Source organism: Zea mays, chromosome 9, assembly GCF_902167145.1.
Source record: "Zea mays cultivar B73 chromosome 9, Zm-B73-REFERENCE-NAM-5.0, whole genome shotgun sequence".
In the NCBI taxonomy this organism is placed as follows: Eukaryota; Viridiplantae; Streptophyta; class Magnoliopsida; order Poales; family Poaceae; genus Zea; species Zea mays.
Genome location: NC_050104.1, coordinates 121,574,823 through 121,596,350, shown reverse-complemented (window position 1 = coordinate 121,596,350; position 21,528 = coordinate 121,574,823). Strand labels below are relative to the sequence as shown.

Genomic DNA, 21,528 nt, shown 5'->3' with positions numbered 1-21,528 from the left:
AGACAGACTCACGGACACCGGACTCCATCTTCTTCACCGCAACAAACGCGCGAGCATGGCGGGGCCTCGCCGTAGATTTCGGGGCCGTTGCGCCGCTCGGTTCCTTACCGCGTCTACAAATTGGCGGTCCCTCGACCCTGCCGCTCGTGCCCTATTTCCCCAACACAGCCCACCACGCAGCCGCGCCCGCCATTGCCGCCCCGCGGCCGCCGATGGAGAAACCTCCTCTGTGCTTGCGCCCCGCCTCCGATTTGTGGTCAAGTAGCGTCGCCGGGACCCAGGGAAGTCGTTTGTGCATCGGTCGGGCAGGACCGAACATCGGGGCAGCTTCAATTGCTCACCGGAGCAAATGGTTCGCGGCGGTGCCGCCATGCGTCGTGGCCAGGGCATATGACTGCGCGATTCGCGGTATGGTCCTCTCCACGTCTTTCGCCTTGTACTGCTCGTAGCATAGCGCCCGTAGGATTGTGGATTAGAGCACCAAGTCGCCGACCGTGGCCTCGCCGACGGGCTGCGCCGCCGGGGATTATTGGCGCCGCCGCGTTGGTCAAGGGTAGGGGAGAGATACGTGCTCGCCGTTGGATCGAGCATCTTCGGTCGCGATTGAGCCTGATGCGTACCGCTTCGACCGGGGATCGCGCGCCGTCCGATCTCGATCGGCCGGTAGTAAATCCGTATAGGTTATTTAAATCTGAGTCGTTGAAGTTCCATCGTGCGGCCTGTGATGCGTACTGGTTCGTTTAATTGGTGATCTAATCTGGGCGGTTGGCGCGCGATCGGACGGCCCAGATCATATCATACCCTTCGGACGGGTCGTTTTTCATATGAGACCCTCGGGTTTCAGTGAATCAACCCGCCGTCCCTGGGCGACTGTTGACTGAGTCTGGGACGACTTACACCGAGCCCCCTGCGTTTTCCATTAATTGAGGCCCAGTCCAGAGAGTTATAAAATCAGGAAAATGAATTAGAAAATGAGTTTTTAATATAAAAATAATTCCTAGAAGTTGTTTAATTCATAGAAAATGCATAGTTAGTCCAAATTAATTCATTCCAGTTCCTATAATTTTGTAATATTATTGTTTATCAATTAGTGCCACTGGTTTTACATAAAAGTCACATTAAAATTGTTATCTTAATTAATCTTGTATTAAGCACATAGAATCTTTGAAAATTCATAACTTAAAATCCACAACTCCAAAATTAATAATTCTTTTTCCTGTGATCTTATTTTAATATGTAGAATATTAATATGTATTTTGCATATATGTTTGGTGTAATGTTAATTTTGCCTATACCATGTATGTTTGTATTGCTACGACTAGCAGTGAGGTCACGAGGATCTGAAGAATCATCCTGGTACCTGGAATCTCAAGGCCCAGGCAAGTTGTGCCCTTGATCACTTCTTTTTACCTACTCATGTTCTAATTAATCATAATGATCTGCATAGGTTAATTTTGATGGGACCCAATAGGTTACCCTAGTTTGTCTATCTTTATACCTTGTTTACCACTGAACTTTCTGGGTAGTACTTGCTAGTGCTATATGTGGTTTTGGGTATGGAGATACACTATCCATGGTTACATTTTTGTTATCAGTTGTTATTTATTGTTCATGTTGAGATCATTATGTTAATTGGAACATGGAGAACCACCCGGGAAAACAGTGCTACCACAGGGGTTTAATGGGACGCCCTTGGCTGATTAATTAGGAAAGCTAGTGGAAGACTACCTTACCCGAAAGGGGCAAGGGCAGTAGGGGAGAGGTCAGTGCGGGGAGGCCCTCGGGAGGATTTTGCTGCGATGGCGGTCCTGCAAGGGATTCCTGTACTGGATCTTCCTATAAACTGTAGCGGGTTTTCGGAAGCTAGTGGAACTTTGTAAAGGCCTCGTAGTGGATCCCTAGCCATTCACCTCGGAAGTGTCTAAGGGCCTTGCAAACCCTGGCGACATGGGATACACGACTTGTGGGTAAAGATGCGCAACCTCTGCAGAGTGTAAAACTGGTATACTAGCCGTGCTCACGGTCATGAGCGGCTCGGACACTCACATGATTAATTTATGGAACTAAACTCAATTTGTCATATGCATTGCATTGCAGGTGATGTGGTTACTTTTGTTCTACTATTTAATTGGGTTGGTATTTACTTATACTTAGTAACTGCTAATAAAATTTTGACCAACTTTAAAAGCAATGCTCAGCTCTAACCATCTTCTTTGGTAAGCCTTACACTTCACGTGAGCTCCCACCTTTGGCGGGTTCATGCACATTATTCCCCACAACTTGTTGAGCGATGAACGTATGTGAGCTCACTCTTGCTGTCTCACATACACCACAGGTCAAGACCAGGTACTGCAGGATGATGCTCATGGAGGATGCTGTGATGAGTTCGTGAGAGGTCTAGGTCGTCGTCTCCCAGTCAACTTTGGGTTGCTGGACCGTTGTCTCCTTATAATGTAATTATTTATTTTGTACAGAACTCCTGTTGTATATAAAGATGTGACATTCGATCCTGTGCCACTATACATCATATGTGTGAGACTTGGTCCCAGCATACCTGGTGTTTATGTTAGCGCCCGGGTTTTGGACCCCTAAAATCCGGGTGTTACAGAAGTGGTATCAGAGGAATGTTGACTGTAGGACGAAACCTAGATAGAACTGGACAACCATTATCTACTCACCTTTGCTACTCTGATCCTTTCTAAACTTATCTTAATCTTTTCTCATCTATTTCCGCTTTACTCTGATTATTCTTATCTTTTCTTTCTGAAAGACAAATGTGGATTTCACACTTTGAAATCCTATGCCTAAAGTGACTTTTAGGAATAGGAGACCTAATCCTAGGAACAAAAACAAAACTATTTTTATGAGTGTTTATATATTTGAATGTTTGTTCTTATGATACCTGTCTGATTTGGATCTTTGATTGAGTGTGATGGGTTGTGGAGTAATGTCCACAATTGCATCTGTATATACACATAGGTATAAAAATATATTTATAAAGTAACTAGACAACCTAGATTATTCCCCATTGGAACATATCTAGCTTAAGAGATTTATCCTATCCTAAAAGATCTCATTCTAGCCAATTCATCTTATCTTAAAAGATTCTCCCTTGTCTTAATAGATCCATCTTATCTTAAATGATACTCATCTTATCTTGAAAAGATTGTATCTCATCCTAATAGATCTAACTGACCTCAAAAGATTTTATCTTATCTTTATGGATCCATCTTATCCTAATAGGCATACTTATCCACCCTAGTTTAACAACCATGATCTAATGCAAGATTAATTAGATCATATCTAGTCAAACTAGTCATACCAATCTAATCTAGATCACATCTAACCTACTATGATCTAATTTAAATGAGTTACTTAATGGACCAGTTAATACTTGTGAAATGGATTAGACCCTATTCACATGTTGTAATTTAGTCCACCCTACACTAAATAAAGACTGATAGACCAACCCAACCAATAGAGTCTTGATGGATTGCATAATCTGCCTATCCCCACCTAACAACAAACAAACTTTTGACCTATATCATGTAGTCTATCTCATCCATATCTATCTTAACCATATTCCCAACCGATGATATACACTAACCATGAATCAATGAGACCAAGACTGGAGAAGAAGATGATCAACTTCATCAAGTAAGGATGAGCACCAACTCAAGTCTTCAAGGATCAAGAAAGGTCACCAAGATGAGTCAAGATCCACAATCTTGGATGGAGTTTTTCTTATCCTACTCTTTCTTACCCAAACCTATATATACCCTAAAGACATCTTCTATCCTACATAATAAAGTGGACATACATATATACACCCATGCTTTCCTAACCACCAGTTCCACCAAGCTACATAAACATATATATAGATTACGACTATTTCTAAGCTCTAAGCGTTACTTTAGTTAGTAGTTGATAAGATACTATTTTAGTGGGAATAATAAGGTCTATTTGACCCCATGTGTTACTAATAAGATATGCATCATGCCGAGATTTTGTTTATGCATATGTGTTGAAACCATATGAACATACATCCTTTTCTTACAAATCTCGAGGACGAGATTATTTTTAAGGGGGGTAGGATTTGTAAGACCCAAAATTAGTTGAAAAAAAAATATATAAACAAAGAATCATAATGCTTTGGAAATTAGGAAAATAAGAAAATGAGGAGAAAAAGAATTTTTCTTTTAAAGGAAACCATTCATACATCTCATGAAATAAATAAACAAGGAGAATAAAACTTAAACTAGTAATAATAAAATAAGTATGGTTTATATTTACCCTTGGATTTCAATTGATACATTTGAAAAATCTGAAAACTAAAATAGAAGTATAAATTTGAATTTGGAATAGAAAATAGAAAGTAAAAGAGAAGGGAAGAACTAAGAAAAAATCCTACATAAAATAAAATAAAATCAGAATAAACATCCTTCACACTTATAATATTAAATTATACTATTCAAACTAAGGACCAGTTATTCACAAAAGTTTGAATTTAAACTTGAACTCAAATTGGATTTGAAAATGGAGAAAAGAAAATAGAAAAGAAAAAAAGGAAAAAGAATAAAACCTGCTGTTGGGCCGCAACCTGGAATTCGGCCCACCTGGCTTTTCTTTCCCTCGCGGCCCAAATTTCTACTCCCGCACGCGCCCTCTCATCTGTTTCGCTGACATGCAGGGCCCTCACGTCAGCCTCTCTTTCTCTCACGCTCGCATCCTTTACTCTGTCACTGTCGGGTGGGCCGTTTCGTCAGGCGTATCCGCGCGCGGCTCGCGCTCGCTCCTCCATTCTCACGTGTGGCTGCTACACGGGCCCACCAGACAGACTCACGGACACCGGACTCCATCTTCTTCACCGCAACAAACGCGCGAGCATGGCGGGGCCTCGCCGTAGATTTCGGGGCCGTTGCGCCGCTCGGTTCCTTACCGCGTCTACAAATTGGCGGTCCCTCGACCCTGCCGCTCGTGCCCTATTTCCCCAACACAGCCCACCACGCAGCCGCGCCCGCCATTGCCGCCCCGCGGCCGCCGATGGAGAAACCTCCTCTGTGCTTGCGCCCCGCCTCCGATTTGTGGTCAAGTAGCGTCGCCGGGACCCAGGGAAGTCGTTTGTGCATCGGTCGGGCAGGACCGAACATCGGGGCAGCTTCAATTGCTCACCGGAGCAAATGGTTCGCGGCGATGCCGCCATGCGTCGTGGCCAGGGCATATGACTGCGCGATTCGCGGTATGGTCCTCTCCACGTCTTTCGCCTTGTACTGCTCGTAGCATAGCGCCCGTAGGATTGTGGATTAGAGCACCAAGTCGCCGACCGTGGCCTCGCCGACGGGCTGCGCCGCCGGGGATTATTGGCGCCGCCGCGTTGGTCAAGGGTAGGGGAGAGATACGTGCTCGCCGTTGGATCGAGCATCTTCGGTCGCGATTGAGCCTGATGCGTACCGCTTCGACCGGGGATCGCGCGCCGTCCGATCTCGATCGGCCGGTAGTAAATCCGTATAGGTTATTTAAATCTGAGTCGTTGAAGTTCCATCGTGCGGCCTGTGATGCGTACCGGTTCGTTTAATTGGTGATCTAATCTGGGCGGTTGGCGCGCGATCGGACGGCCCAGATCATATCATACCCTTCGGACGGGTCGTTTTTCATATGAGACCCTCGGGTTTCAGTGAATCAACCCGCCGTCCCTGGGCGACTGTTGACTGAGTCTGGGACGACTTACACCGAGCCCCCTGCGTTTTCCATTAATTGAGGCCCAGTCCAGAGAGTTATAAAATCAGGAAAATGAATTAGAAAATGAGTTTTTAATATAAAAATAATTCCTAGAAGTTGTTTAATTCATAGAAAATGCATAGTTAGTCCAAATTAATTCATTCCAGTTCCTATAATTTTGTAATATTATTGTTTATCAATTAGTGCCACTGGTTTTACATAAAAGTCACATTAAAATTGTTATCTTAATTAATCTTGTATTAAGCACATAGAATCTTTGAAAATTCATAACTTAAAATCCACAACTCCAAAATTAATAATTCTTTTTCCTGTGATCTTATTTTAATATGTAGAATATTAATATGTATTTTGCATATATGTTTGGTGTAATGTTAATTTTGCCTATACCATGTATGTTTGTATTGCTACGACTAGCAGTGAGGTCACGAGGATCTGAAGAATCATCCTGGTACCTGGAATCTCAAGGCCCAGGCAAGTTGTGCCCTTGATCACTTCTTTTTACCTACTCATGTTCTAATTAATCATAATGATCTGCATAGGTTAATTTTGATGGGACCCAATAGGTTACCCTAGTTTGTCTATCTTTATACCTTGTTTACCACTGAACTTTCTGGGTAGTACTTGCTAGTGCTATATGTGGTTTTGGGTATGGAGATACACTATCCATGGTTACATTTTTGTTATCAGTTGTTATTTATTGTTCATGTTGAGATCATTATGTTAATTGGAACATGGAGAACCACCCGGGAAAACAGTGCTACCACAGGGGTTTAATGGGACGCCCTTGGCTGATTAATTAGGAAAGCTAGTGGAAGACTACCTTACCCGAAAGGGGCAAGGGCAGTAGGGGAGAGGTCAGTGCGGGGAGGCCCTCGGGAGGATTTTGCTGCGATGGCGGTCCTGCAAGGGATTCCTGTACTGGATCTTCCTATAAACTGTAGCGGGTTTTCGGAAGCTAGTGGAACTTTGTAAAGGCCTCGTAGTGGATCCCTAGCCATTCACCTCGGAAGTGTCTAAGGGCCTTGCAAACCCTGGCGACATGGGATACACGACTTGTGGGTAAAGATGCGCAACCTCTGCAGAGTGTAAAACTGGTATACTAGCCGTGCTCACGGTCATGAGCGGCTCGGACACTCACATGATTAATTTATGGAACTAAACTCAATTTGTCATATGCATTGCATTGCAGGTGATGTGGTTACTTTTGTTCTACTATTTAATTGGGTTGGTATTTACTTATACTTAGTAACTGCTAATAAAATTTTGACCAACTTTAAAAGCAATGCTCAGCTCTAACCATCTTCTTTGGTAAGCCTTACACTTCACGTGAGCTCCCACCTTTGGCGGGTTCATGCACATTATTCCCCACAACTTGTTGAGCGATGAACGTATGTGAGCTCACTCTTGCTGTCTCACATACACCACAGGTCAAGACCAGGTACTGCAGGATGATGCTCATGGAGGATGCTGTGATGAGTTCGTGAGAGGTCTAGGTCGTCGTCTCCCAGTCAACTTTGGGTTGCTGGACCGTTGTCTCCTTATAATGTAATTATTTATTTTGTACAGAACTCCTGTTGTATATAAAGATGTGACATTCGATCCTGTGCCACTATACATCATATGTGTGAGACTTGGTCCCAGCATACCTGGTGTTTATGTTAGCGCCCGGGTTTTGGACCCCTAAAATCCGGGTGTTACAGCTGCTGTTCCCTGGTGCACCAGACAGTCCGGCGTGTGGGCACCGGACAGTCCGGTGCTCCACGCACAGACAGTCCGAGGGCAGCACGCCTCCATTTCTTGGACTTTTCTTGTATCTTCTTAATGTCTTCTTTTGAGGTGTTGCTTTCCTCAATTCCCTAGTCCAAGTAATTCTTGCATCCTGTGAACTACAAACATAACCACTAGAGAAACTTATTAGTTCACGGATTGTGTTGATCATCAAACACCAAAACTTAATTAGCCAAAAGGCCCGGGGTCCATTTTCCTTACAGTATCATTAAGGACCTTTTCAAGGGAGCTATTCCAGAGCATGAGACAATTCATATTTAGTATAACACCGTGTAAAGGTAAAGTACAACATAGATCAACTCCTGACACAATGTGTCCATGAGGAGGAAAGGTTGAAGAGTGGAAAAGATGACTCTATCAACCTTGCCAAAAGACAATATCCCCAAACATAACAAGAACTCTAAGTAAAGTTCAAGAAACAGATGAAGCATGATCACTAGGCTTCTACAAGCAACAATCAGCCGGAGCAGTCAGGCAGTTTCTCAGTTCCCTTTGACACCTGCCTCTGCTACAAGAAGAAAGGGCATTACAATAGAAAGTGCTTAGAATTCTTGTAGTACCTGCTACAGAATGCAATTCCAAACAAACATAAGGCTCCCAGAGGGCCAAAAAATAGATACAATGGTTAACGAATATGAAGCGGACACTTAACTTCACTTTCGAGATTAGACGATCAACACATCTACTATCACTTTGGTGACAGACATTGTGTGCTATTCAGTTTGGTAATAAAGATGTTAGTCTCGTCATTTGACAAGACATGCTTTATTTACTTTCACACAATGATACAGTTAATGTTTTAGATACACCAGAAAACAATCCAGCCAACAGTGACAGGAGATGGTTAGTATAAGAAATGTAGAGAACAAAGAGGAGATTGTTGGTGCGTCCTTTACAATTGGTCATCAGTGAACGGATTGAGCTAAACCCAACTAACCATCTCTTTAATCGGGCCATTGATTGGAAGGGCCCACGCTAACCACGGTTGTAGCCCCCGGTCACACGATGCTATATAAAGGATTAAGGGGTCACGGGAAAAGCCAAAGCTAGTACTCGCCCGAAGCCCGAATCCACATAGAGGCCCCATCATCTAAGCGTCGGAGTGACTGGAAGAGCGACAACCAACAGCGGCTCGGACCTCGGTGCCTGCTGTTCCTCTGCAGGGCATGGAGGTGTCGCCGGCGGTGGCGACCACGTTCCTCCAACACCACGCCAGGACACGTCAACACAACAACGACAAATGTATGTCACACTATTTCTCTCAGTAGAACAGATCTATTCGTTATCGAGGATTTTCAGTTATGATATGATATATTCTAGGGGCTTAGGAATCGATACTAGACACCACACAATCTATCAACTGACACTTCTTTAGTTACTAAAATTGGGAACGAAACACCCCGACGTTAGCTCGGATCATGAGACTTGCATCTCGTCAACATGGATCTGTACATCATCGCGATCTGTACATCTTGTCAACATAGCCAATAGATCATGAACGGTACAAAACATTGTTTTACTGTATTTTTTATAGTTTGAATGTTCAAACATTAAATGTGCTGCTGGAGATAGCCCTCTTGCTAGATTTGGCGCTCTCCCGGTGGATCTGACTTCGATGTTGTCTGAGCTGAACATGCGGCAGTGGGCAGTGGCTGTCGTAGGCTGCCGCACACGGTGACGACAGCATGTCGGTGTAGTCCTAGTGGGTCCGTTCGTTTCTGTCAGTTCAATCCTAGTCTAATCGTTTCCAGGACTAGGATCAAGTGAACTAACCAGATTCACTGAAACCAACCGGATTCATTCCCTAAAACCGGATTCTCTGAAACAGAAAGGTTTGATTGCTGTTCGTTTCAGGCAGGAATGAAAACACCTGTTTCACAGTAAACTGGTATTATCAACAGTTTGAACTTGACAGTAAAACAATTGATAAACAAGTGTGCATTTCACCAACTGATAAACATGATGGTTGTTAACAGCGAGTGTGCTGGTAATACCAAGTGATAAGCAAGTGGTAAACAAGTGTTTTGTTACAAGTTCACCTACCGCAAACTGCAAACCAAGGTATTATCACCTGTTAACATGAACCAATTTCATCATCTACATCATGAACGACATTTGATATCAAAGCCTTGTGGCCCATCTTCTGCGTCCTGAAGTTGCTCATTTGATTCTTCCTCTTGCGGTGCCTCAATAGATCGAAGTGCAACTCCAAGCCCCTTAGCCAAGTGTTCTACACAGTAACAAGTAAATATATATGAACCAAGAAAATTAACTGCAGCTCATGCATAAACATAAACCGAGATAAGTCACAGGCAGGCATAAAGAGGAACATAGCTAACTGAGCACATATTTGAAGGAGATGACGGCCGGCGCTGTTATTTTCGCCATCCTTGTGGAGTCTATCGACGATGCGTAGCGTACAAGTTGGGAAGCAAGCAGAAGTACACTACAGTAAACGAAGAAAGTTCCGACGGTCACGCTATCTCCGACGGCTTCCTACGAGGCCGTCGGATATTATCTTATGTCCGACGGCCAACAGGGGCTCTCGGACATAAGGTTTTTTAACACACGGACCGTCCCGGCGCGGTTCATTTTCACGCGCGCGCGCTCGCTTCTCGCTTCTCTCTCTCTGCCCGCTCACCGCCGCCGCCGTCGACGCTCGCCGCCGCCGCCGTCGAGGCCCACCGCCCCGCCGCCCGGCCACCCGCCGCCCCGCCGCCGCCGTCGACGCTCGCCGCCGCCGCCGTCGAGGCCCGCCGCCCCGCCGCCCGGCCACCCGCCGCCCCGCCGCGGCCGTCCGCCGCCCCGCCGCGGCCGTCCGCCGCCCCGCCGCGGCCGCCCGTCGCCCGCCGCCCGCCGCCCCGCCGTCGGCCGCCACGCACAGCCCGCCGTCGACGCCCGCCCCGCCCGCCCGCCGTAAGGTATTAATGTATTATTAATATTTTGTATATATTAATATTGTTTTGTAGTTTATTTTATTATATCCGAGGGCCTAAATTTAATTAGTGGTGCTTAGATAATTTTAATTTTTAATTTCCGACGGTAATTATTATGCCCTCGGAATTAAGGTCAGTTTATATGATTTGTCACCCGTAATAATGTTATGTAGTGGTGTCTATATAATTTAAACTCTTAATTTCCGAGGGTAATTATTAAGCCCTCGGAAATAAGGTTGTTTTATTTGATTTAGGTTCCCGTGAAATGATTTTTTGTAGTGCTATTGTATTAGTTTGGTTAATTAGTGGCTATTGTATTAGTGTGGTTAATTAGTAATCATAACTAATTAAGTTAACGAAACCTAGACGTCACCCGTTTCGGCCCAACACACCTTACATGCGACGCATGTGAGGTATGTTGGGCCGGAATTGTCCCTTTATTGGACAGCCTCGGGGTGACCGACAGAGTCCGTGTTTATGACAAAGGCATGTGCTCCTGCTTAGTTTCGGCAGCATAACCCCTGTGTTCTCCAATTGCACCATTTTTAGGCGTGCGATTGGAGAACAGCGGGGTTATGCTGCCGAAATTTCGCACGACCACATGTCTTGTCATAAATACGGGCTCGTCGGTCACGCTTGGGTGGGTTTAGGACCTATCCTTTCCTACAGATGTAGGGGCGTGATTTCTTCGTAAAAACGGATTGTCCGTGCATTACTTATCTAATTAAGTTAACGTCTCGTATCTAGTATGGAGGAGAATCGTCGATGGATGTATGAAGGTTGGAAGAAAAGAGGTGCTCTATCAAGTGAGTGGGTTGCCAAGACTGATGCTTTTCTCGACCATGCTTTTGCTCGGTCAGAGACTGGAACCGATGTTAGGTGCCCTTGTAGCAAGTGTCGGAACATTAATTTCCTTGACAGGAGGACTATGTCTATACATATTTGCAAGAACGGTTATATGCCAGGCTATGAGGTGTGGGTGCACCACGGTGAGGACCCACCTCCTCGTACTGTATCGGAAGTTCAGTCACATGAAGAGGAGGACTACGATAGGATGGAAGAGATGCTTGACGATGTACGCCATGAGCTTCTAATCGTCGATTCGGAGAACCCCGGTGCTGGAAGAGATGCTTGACGATGTACTATACTAAGTGCATGGTTCACTCTTGTAGGTTGGGTATTTTTGATTCTACGATTGATTCCAGAGAGCTAAGACGCTGTGGACGACAGTCCACATCGTCGTCTTCACAGTCGTCCCGTTCACGATCATCCGCCCACGACATGGAGATGGCAGTGTTGCGTCAACAGGCAGAGTACCATCAATCAGTCTTGAGGGAACAATTGGAGTACCAGAGGCAACAATCTGAGTACCAGAGGCAACAAGCCGAGTACCAGAAGAAGAGGGACGAGTATTATGCAAACCTCCAGGCCCAAAATCAAGCTCTTCTCTCGGTAAGCTGAAGTAACATTTTGTAGCTTATTTTGCAAAACACTTGATGTGTATCTTATTAGCTCAACAATGACTTGTATATAATTTGTAGCAACTAGCCCAACAAGCGGGCGTCCCGATGCCGACATATGGGATGCCGCCTCCGGAGTTTGCACTGCCAATGCCAATGTTGGCGCCTCCACCACCGCCTCCGCCTCCGTCACAATTCCCTATGGTATGTACACATATGCGTGTGTGACATGTTCATAGATGTCTTATGTGTTTAAATGAACAACTGAGTGGTTACTATTTCATGTGCTTGTGTTATAGGGATTTCAGACACCACCCGCTTCAGTTGCCGCACCTGGAGATGGGTCTGGTCAGGACGACCCAACACATTCGTGGGTGAACAATCTTTTCAGCACGCATAGTCCAGCCGGAGGAGGTGGCGATGGATATGAGTGATACTGATGTAAAACACTTGTTGAAACCTTTCATGTGAAAGCCTACCCGTCGAATAATGTTCATTTTGGAGTTTGGACAACTATGTTTATGTAAACACTTATTGCAACCATTTGGAACTATGTTGTTATGTTAAATTTTGTGAATGTGAATGCTTATGTGATTATATTTGTGAATGTGTATACTTATGTGAGTATATTTGTTAATGTGAATGTGTATATGTGTATGAATTCTGTTTTGTATTTGCAAATGTCAGATTTTTTAAAATTCAGATTTTTCTGCAAATTCTGAAAAACGTTATGTCCGACGGCTTTCGTGTAAACCGTCGGACATATGCTGTAAGTTATGTCCGACGGCTTAAAGCCGTCGGACATAGGCTCTACGTTATGTCCGACGGCTTTAAGCCGTCGGACATAGCAGTTGTGGGCCCAGGCAGCGGTTAAAACCGTTACTCCGCCTTATCGCCGACGGTCGGATGGGGCCGTCGGACATAAACTATGTCCGACGGCAGCCGTCGGACATAATGTTATTTCCGACGCTTTAACGCCGACCGCTTAAAACCGTCGGAGATAAGACACTGCCGTCGGACATAGCTTATGTCCGACGGTTTAGCTCTTATGTCCGACGGCTTTAGCCGTCGGAAATTTTGTCGTTTACTGTAGTGGTAGTGCAGAACGGAGGGGCGTTGTCTCACGCAGCAGTCTACCACCGATTGCACGTGATTCTGGATCGTGTAGTCGTCCTTCCCCATGCCATTTGCAGATTGGCAAGGCGCTGGAAACTGCAAGCATGGGAGAACGTGATGCTGCCTCCTTTTTCTTCATGCGTGAGTCCTTGACATATGCCTGGCGTCCGTCGTCGTCGTCGTCATTTGCTTATCAGCTCATCTGATCGTCGTGTGCTAGTGGTACGTTACTGCTGGACCAGACTGTCATTTGCGCGGCGCAGGTCGTGGTCGTGGCTCACTCGTCCACCGCCAAACGGAGGCAACTAGCACGAAGCAGCACCCGGAAAACGTGCAGCAAAAGCCGAGTTTGACCCCAGAACATGCATGCGCCAGTCACATTGTTGTGGACAATGTGGAGCCCATAGATGTACAGAAAGCACGAAATATGAAAAGTCCGATCGGAAGCACGTTTTTTTGGTCTGGTACGAGCCTGATCTGACCCGCTTTTATGGGTCTGGGTCGGTCCGGCACGAATAAACGGGTCGGGCTCGAACAAGAAACTAAGCACGGCGGCCTAGACCGACACAGATCATTTACCTCTAAACCCGCTTTTTTACACTTACGGCTAGTTCGGAAACTGTTTTCCTAAGAGATTCCTATTTTTCTAAGGGAAAATTAACTAATTTTTCTTGGGAAAATAAAAATCCCGTTGAAAAATAGGGTTCCCAAACTAGTCATAAACCGTGTTTACCGGCCCATTTTTGGTCCCCATTTTCCATACTTATCGAGCCGACCCGACTCGTTTAGCCCCGCAGCGGGCTAGGTTTGGTTAGGAAAATGAGCCCGCAGGCTTAGACAGCCTGTCGCGGTTTTCTAACCGGGCTTAGCGGGCCAGGCTTCACCGGGAGCCGGCCCGTTTGGTAGCGGAGCCCGTTGTTGTTCGCAGGCCCGGCGTAGCTCACATCACATGAAGGGTGCGCAGCGACAGCAGCTAGCGTGAGGTGAATTTAGATGTCAAGAGATTCTGGTCAAAAAAAGATGAAGAGGTTTATTGGATTTATAATCTAGAAAGCGATAATTTCCTTCTATCACGACGACTTAACAGACTGTATTTTTTCACGTTGATTTAATATTGATCAAAATGATTCTTATATAAATGGCAGCTTGTGGTGGCCAAAATCGGCAAATAAGCTTAAACAAACAGGGTTGTGTGCCACAGCAAGCAAGGCAGCCTGTGCAGCACAACAACACAAGGCCTCGCTTCCACAAACTACCGGGCCGCTCGCTGCTGCAGCACATGGCGCGAGACTACGAGAGGCGGTGGAGGATTCGTCTCGGCCCAGCAAGGGCAATGCTACCGGCCGGGTGCGTGTGCGAGCGCGACGGCCGACGAACTCGCGGGCCCCGGGAATGCGCGCGAGGCCTCGGTCCCTCGATCGGCCGACGTTGACGACCTTCCCACCACCGGTTCGCTCGACAGCCCGGGCCCGGCGGCGGTTGCCTTCTCGCTCGCGGTGGCCCGCCCCTCACATGCAGAGCCGCCGTCGCCGTCCGGCTCCGCTCTCTCGCACAAGCGCCCGCAGCTGTCGTGGCGTCAGTTACCTCGTCTCGTTCCGGAGTCCGGCGATAAACAGCTGTTCGGAGGAGAGCAAAAGAAACAGATAGCTGAGCCCATGGCTCTCGTTTTCTAATGCGTCTTGTCACTTTTATTATATACACCATCCGTCCCTAGCTCATGACATTTTAGCTTGTATTGGATCCAAATATCTCGAACTTTACTAAATTTATTTTAAAAATACTAATATTAGTTATATCTCTCCGTTCGAAAATAAAATTATTTTCTAATTATACGCGAATGAATGCTAAGAAATATAGACATACCTAAAAACCACATTCATAGTTTGATTAATAAATGCGTGTTTAATATAAAACAAATTATATTTTAGGATAGAGGGGAGTAAGTATTATTGAATTTCTGATACAAAAAATATTTTCGAACTGTACATATTTTAAGCAACATGTATGTTTTTCTATAAATGTGATCAAAATTAACATATTTTGATCTAAAATAAAACTAAAGTATCACAACATAAACCCGTTTGGCTGAACTCTTTCGGGCTATATGGTTCTATACTTCTATGCTATAGCGCCAGAGGAGGAGACACAAATCATGGCTTCTCTTAACTTCAGTTTAAAAAATCGCTCATATTAATATTGCTTCTACAATGCTGAACAACGATTGGCTGAAAGCTATAGGAATAGGACAGGCTGTTTAGAGTAAATTAAAGGACCAAGAGTAACAAATGCATGCACTGTTTAGCTAGAGAGATCGAGGTAGCTAGAGCATATCCGTGGAGGATGCGGTTGCTTTATACGTGTAAGGATTTGTGACACGAGGCTATAAATATAATGAAAACTAATTAAGCTTTTCATAGTTTTTTTTAAAAATCTTTGTGTAACATTAGTATACATACGTACATTGGCTCCTGCGTTTAGCATATGGCTTCACGCGGTAGGAGCGGGAGCCAAGCTGCTGTGACAATCTTGTCGAACACCCGCTGCTAGTTGGAGGGCTACACCTACAGCTTCCCGTAGAAGTGACTGGAGCCGGACGGTTTAATTTGACGCCAGTAATTACGGCGAGAATCAAGTTCATTCTCGCGACTTTATTAAGTTCTATCACAGTAGCTGAAATCATTACGTCACACGGTTATTAATTAATAATTATACTCCGATCCTAGCTACATAGATAATCTTATTGGTTACGAGGGAAGTGCTTTGGACGGGGAAAGTGACTTGCGTTGGAGAATTTAGCATATCCGATCCTTTCCGTCGAACCAACGGGCCACTGATTGTAATTAAACACTGGTGAGATTTGTCCGCTGCAGGAACTATGATATGGCGTTTCTTTCCAGGATTGCCAAATCCACGGGTAACGGAGTGCCATCATCACAGACGAAAGGCAGCGTGGAAGGAAAACCAAGCTTCGCTGTGCATTGACAGTGCTCGATCGCATTGTCCCTGCAATCAGTCAGCCAGCCCTGGAACCAGCGATTTGTCTAAGCAAAACATTCCCCCCCCCCCCTCTCTCTCTCTCTCTCCCGATGCCTACCCTTGTTAGCAAGCCAGGATCAGGTTCGTGTAGTGCACCATTGGCGAATGCGGACTGAGTAATTAATAGGCGTTTTTTAGGTGATATATAAAGGGAACGTTTGTACTCTCGGAAAAGTCGATCTAAGTCGGCTGCATAATAAGCATGCATGACTGAAACAAAAAGAGATAACGTACGAAGGGAGGCAGAGAGGTATATATATACAATAATATGGCACACGAAATAATACTGTTAGTATAGATGTCCAAACGGGTCACCCGGCACGGACCCGGCCCGAACCCGTTTTGGCCCGGTACGAATAGGGCCGGGCCAGACACGGCCCGTTGATGCTTCGGGCCGGGTCGGGCTGGCCCACGTGTCTAAGGACATGCCCAAACCCGGCACGCACAGGGAAAAATCGTGCCGGGCCGGCCCGTTGGCCCGGTGGGCCTCAACGGACCGGGCCAGGCACTGGCCCGAACCAACAGTAGAACGGTATATAAATACATATATTTAACAGAATTAATCATATATAATAACATATTATTTATATATATTAAGACAACAAAATATTTATGTATGCATTTTATATTTATGTATGCATTTTATATATGTTTGGCCGCGTATTTAGTATTTACATACTATGAGAGAATTAAATGTATTTACATATTTAGTATTTACATAAATATGCGGGCCGCGGTCGGGCCGACCCATTTATCGGGCCGGGCCGGGCCAAAGCACGCGGGCCGCCGTATCTGCCCATACCTGGCCCGCTAAGCGGGCCGTGCCGGCCCGGGCCCGTAACCGACCGTGTCGGGCCGTGTTTGGACCGGGCTAAATTCGTGTCGTGTCACGGGCCAAACGGGCGGCCCGCACTGTTTGGACATCTATAACTGTTAGAGTGTGTTTGGTTTGAGGAATGAAGTGATCCATCTTCTTCTCACTCCTCACTTTTTTATTTGGTTTGTGTAATACAATGGATTGATTCATCACCACTCCATTACTCATAAGCTAATAATTAGTATATACATGAGAAGTGGGTTGATTCCACTAAAATTGGTGAAATGAACTTATGATGCATCAACTCATGAAGCATAGAGTGACTCCACAAAACAAACACACCATTAATAATTTATAATTTCAATCGCCCTGGTACATTACATGCATGGACAATGGGCGGGAAAGCATCTGCAAATTAACTTGGCCTTCCTCCATTTCGTTCCCAGTCTCCAACTCCGCCGTGAAGGCCGCGCGCACGCCACCACCATCTACCAGTAATAATCGACTGAGGCACCTCGCACAGTGCTCATCAGTCCCATGCTGCATATGCAGCAATACAATAGCACTACCAAACTAATCAAGCACAAGGACGCAGAGCTATCGTGGTGCGCGGCGGCCGCCGAGAGCTAGTACTGGATGATGGAACGGTAGTAGGTGTTGGGAACCCAGTTGGCCGGGATGACCTGGTTGGCCACCAGCGTCTTGCCGGACTCGTTGGTGATGCGCAGGGAGAAGGGCGCGGCGAGGCGGTGGCCGGAGTCCAGCCGCCAGATGGACCCCCACGACTCGCGCATCGGCGTCCACGACCCGGAGTTGGCCTCCATGAGGTCCACCTGCACCACGTCGCCGTCGCCGTCCTCGAACTCGACGAGCACCGCCAGGTACACCGGGTTGGACCCCTCCTCGATGTGGAACGTCACCTTCTGCCCGGGGTAGTTGCAGGGCACCCTACAGGAGGAACAGGCCATGTGGTACCCGTACACGCTAGCTTGGATTAGGCGCCTATATAACTTCAGAACCCTTCGTCCACACATGTACAGCGCGCAGGAAGCAGGCAGGCACGTACGCACGCATGCATGCACACGTCAAACTCAAATAATGGCGGAAGTACTCTGCTAATATTTGTGCGGATTGGATTGAATCTACATGGGGCCCAGTTAAACCGGCCGGTCGTTCTCGTTAGAGTTGGTTGTTGAGCAAAAGTACAAGGGCTCCAAGGCAAGTACAGTGTTAATTAGCTAGACGGTCGAGATGTGTATACGATTCTGTTAATTGGTGTAGGGCCTCCAGCTGAGCAGCCGGCGGCCGGTCGTCGGCGTGGTGGTTCTGTGCAGCGAGAGCGGGGCGTGTTACCCACCTCTTGAACTGGATGTCGATGATGCCGGCGTGGCGGAGCTCGTCGGTGCGGCCGGGCTTGGCCATGGCGCCGAACGCCGTGCCGCTGAGGTCGAAGTGGTACTTGGCCACGGGGTAGTAGTTCATGTCGGTGATGATCACCGTCTCCGGATTGCCGGAGCAGGCTGGGTGGTTTTGGCATCGTATCTGCAGGGAAACAAATACAACGCGCGGGGTTTTGTTACAAGTCAAAAGGAAAACTGTGCTCGAACTTTCCGTTTCCATTAAGGCAGGCACCAAATTAAAGGATATATACCTGGTAGCAGGAGCCGCAGCCCTTGCCGTCCTTGAAGAGGGGCTCGTTGCCGCACGATGTCATCGCCGAGAACGGCGGCAGGTTCACGTTCTTGAATCCACAGGCACCACCTGCACACGAATGCGGAACAAATTAATAATTGATGATCGGGGCACAACAACGGCGTACTACAGTAGTTCATCAGACTCGGTTTAAAACAACGCTGGACGCTGTGTATGCATGCACCGGCCGGCGTTCATGTACGTACCGTCGTCATCAGGGCCGGCGCCGGTGGGCGCACCGTACCAGGTGGCCCGGGCAGCCTCCCAGTTGGGGTCGGCGGTAAAGTCGGAGGCGTTAAAGCTCGCCGGTCTCGCGCACGAGCCACACGTTACAAGGAGCAAGAAGAGAAGCGCCGCAAGTGCAACTACCGTGGAGGAGGAGGAGGAGGAGGTGGCGGCCATCGTAGTGCAGTACCTTGCGAGCGAGGGCTGCTATGTATTAGAGCTAGCTACTGGTAGGCAGACGACAGGAGAAGTTCGATCTGTGTGTCGATGGTCCAAGAAGAGCAACCTTGCCGTGGTATTTATAGGCAGGAAATGAAGCCAAGGAACGCATAGTGCGTGAGCCGCGATCGCCATCAACGGCCGTTAACGTTGCACCACCCGACGTGCTTTTGGTAGGAGTCACATGGCTCTGGAGCAAATCATGGGAGGAATGGAGAGGCTTCGGCATTCCAGACCTGCCGTGTACTATTTTAGAAAATAACGGCTTAATTCTTGGCAGCTATATTTACTATTTTCTAAAGGAGAAGGTGTCACTATCGGAATTTGGCTCTTTACCAAGTGTCAAATGTTTTGTCGAGTGTGTTTTTTAGACACTCGACAAAAAAGCTCTTTACCGAGTGTGCCAAACAAAAAAACCCTTGGTAAAAAACCTTTTGCCGATAAAATATTTGTCGAGTATTTTTTGCCGAGTGTCTGAGACACTCGACAAATAATGCGAGTCCGGTAGTGTATTCGGCTCTATGGTTAAGAAATGAGACTTCATTGTTGAGTTTAGTTTAGATGGATTTTCCATCTAAAAATAAAGCAAAAATTAGACACCTATAATTTACAACTCCCATAAAAAATACCCACATATTTGTATGCCATTAGTTCTTTTAAAATTTTAGATACTCCCATCTTCAGAAACTCAGTGTTGCCAGGCTAATAATATAATCTAAAGCGCATGGATAAGGAACCTATAAATAATACAACAACGAATCTCATGGGGAGTTAGTACCGTGCGAGTGAGATGATGTATGTTGGTCACTTACTTTTAGTTTCTGAGAGAGCCTCATTTGATTGAGTGTGATGGAATTCCCTAATGCAATACTGAGAAAAGTTAGAAAAAGTGTTTCTACAATAATCCATTCACCTTGAAGACATTCAAGATCACATCCTAGGACAATAATATAGATACTATAGGTAGTCCATGTAAGGTTTATATCTTAAAGTACGATAGTTTTGAGAAAATGGCCTATCGCACACTTATATGGATAGATCGAGGTTGTGATTTGGCAACTAATATATAGAATTCTGGTCATGTCTTGGTACTTTATGTTAGAATTATAGGCATTTTCTGTATCATTTTAATTCCATAAATTAACATTATGGTGATGACATATAATAGATAATCAAACATAGATAACATGATCTCAAAAAAATCCATAACAATATGGATCATGAGAACACAAAGCATATGAAGCATGTAAATCATATAAATAAAATAAGTATATAAACATGGTTCATGGATTATTGCGGAACAACTGGAAATAAACAGATAATAATATAAACAGGATGACTGTAAAATTAAGACAGATAGATATAACATATTATAATACGATAGAGCAAAGCTACATACAACATATATAATATGCAGAATATAAAACTGTAAAGAACTGAATTGATCATACCCTCCCATGCGCTCCGAGGATCCTGATCCTTGTCCAACTTCTCTTGTCATCCGATCGAGTTGAAGATGCCAAGAACCAGCGATGAAGACAACGACAGATGTTGGGCAGTCGCGAAGACGCTCCCCAAAAACCTAATTGCCGATCCCCCGTGCAAGGTCTCGAACGACACCGGCTTCGGAGGCACCTGCCCTCTCGCTTCTCTGTGCGCGCAGAGTCACGAGATGGAAATACCCTCACTCGGCGGCTGGACTGTGAGACTGAAAGTGTTTCTCGCGTGTACCGAGTGACAGGAGTGCTCCTCTATTTAACCTCTCGCAGAGGGAAGCTGAAGGAGAAAGGTCGCCGAGTCACGCTAAGAGTCGGCCAGCTCTAGCCGAGTTATGCCATGAGTCGGCCAGCTCTCGCCGAGTCACGCCATAAGTCGGCAGCTGAAGGAGAAGGATCACTCGGCTGGCTGACGAAGAGACAGGGTCACTCGGCAGACGAAGAGACAGGGTCACTCGGCTGACATACGCGGTTAGTGAGTGCTAAAAATTAACACAACCACACCACGCCCGCTCGCCTGCCTGCCTGCCTCGCCTCGCCTCGCCACGCCACGCCACGCCCGGCCCGGCCGGCGGCGGCGGCGGCGCGCGCGCGCGTGTGGCACGCCCTTGTCCATTTCTTGACTTCTCAAGTTAAGTGGAATAAATCCCACCATATAAGTCAAGGCAAAAGACCCTTGGACTTCCAATGTGGTACTATTAGTATTCTCCACCATTACACACCATAGAGTTTATTCAATAAATGGGCCAAGCCCATAAAAGATCCAACAATCCCCACCAAACTCTAGGGTTTGTAATGATGAAGTATCAGAATCACAATCCTTTGATATACCAGTGTTTCGATGGAGACTGTTAAGTTGAACATCCATCTAGAATAAGAGTTTCACTTATTCACAACTGAACAATGGACTATGCCTTGAATTGACAGTTTTGTGCGAAATAAGATTCACTCAAATCCTTTGCTGATACTAGGCTGCAAAAGGGTATTCCCGCTTTTTAGAAGCA

General features: G+C 46.1%; 2 protein-coding genes across 2 annotated transcripts; one reads left to right on the top strand and one right to left on the bottom strand.

The window, feature by feature from the left end:
- The first annotated feature begins 12,010 nt into the window (after positions 1 to 12,010).
- On the top strand, positions 12,011 to 12,560 carry LOC103638944 (classical arabinogalactan protein 9-like). The gene is made up of 2 exons (XM_035962640.1): positions 12,011 to 12,127; positions 12,223 to 12,560. The coding sequence occupies exons 1-2, from the start codon at positions 12,032 to 12,034 to the stop codon at positions 12,355 to 12,357; spliced, it is 231 nt and encodes a 76-aa protein (XP_035818533.1). The 5' UTR covers positions 12,011 to 12,031; the 3' UTR covers positions 12,358 to 12,560.
- A 4,575-nt stretch (positions 12,561 to 17,135) lies between these two features.
- On the bottom strand, positions 17,136 to 19,131 carry LOC100282311 (beta-expansin 1a). The gene is made up of 4 exons (NM_001155223.2): positions 18,791 to 19,131; positions 18,544 to 18,653; positions 18,250 to 18,434; positions 17,136 to 17,840 (listed from the first exon to the last, which is right to left on the bottom strand). Exons 1-4 carry the CDS (start codon positions 18,984 to 18,986, stop codon positions 17,519 to 17,521), a joined length of 813 nt encoding a protein of 270 aa, NP_001148695.1. The 5' UTR covers positions 18,987 to 19,131; the 3' UTR covers positions 17,136 to 17,518.
- Positions 19,132 to 21,528: the final 2,397 nt, after the last annotated feature.

Excerpts from the sequence above, each read along its gene's own strand:
- LOC103638944 (XM_035962640.1), top strand. The coding sequence starts at position 12,032 with ATGCCGACATATGGGATGCCGCCTCCGGAGTTTGCACTGCCAATGCCA. Across the intron at positions 12,128-12,222 it reads CTCCGTCACAATTCCCTATG|GGATTTCAGACACCACCCGC; the intron begins GTATGTACACAT and ends CTTGTGTTATAG.
- LOC100282311 (NM_001155223.2), bottom strand. The coding sequence starts at position 18,986 with ATGGCCGCCACCTCCTCCTCCTCCTCCTCCACGGTAGTTGCACTTGCG. Across the intron at positions 18,435-18,543 it reads GCTGCGGCTCCTGCTACCAG|ATACGATGCCAAAACCACCC; the intron begins GTATATATCCTT and ends GTTTCCCTGCAG. Across the intron at positions 17,841-18,249 it reads ATCGACATCCAGTTCAAGAG|GGTGCCCTGCAACTACCCCG; the intron begins GTGGGTAACACG and ends TTCCTCCTGTAG.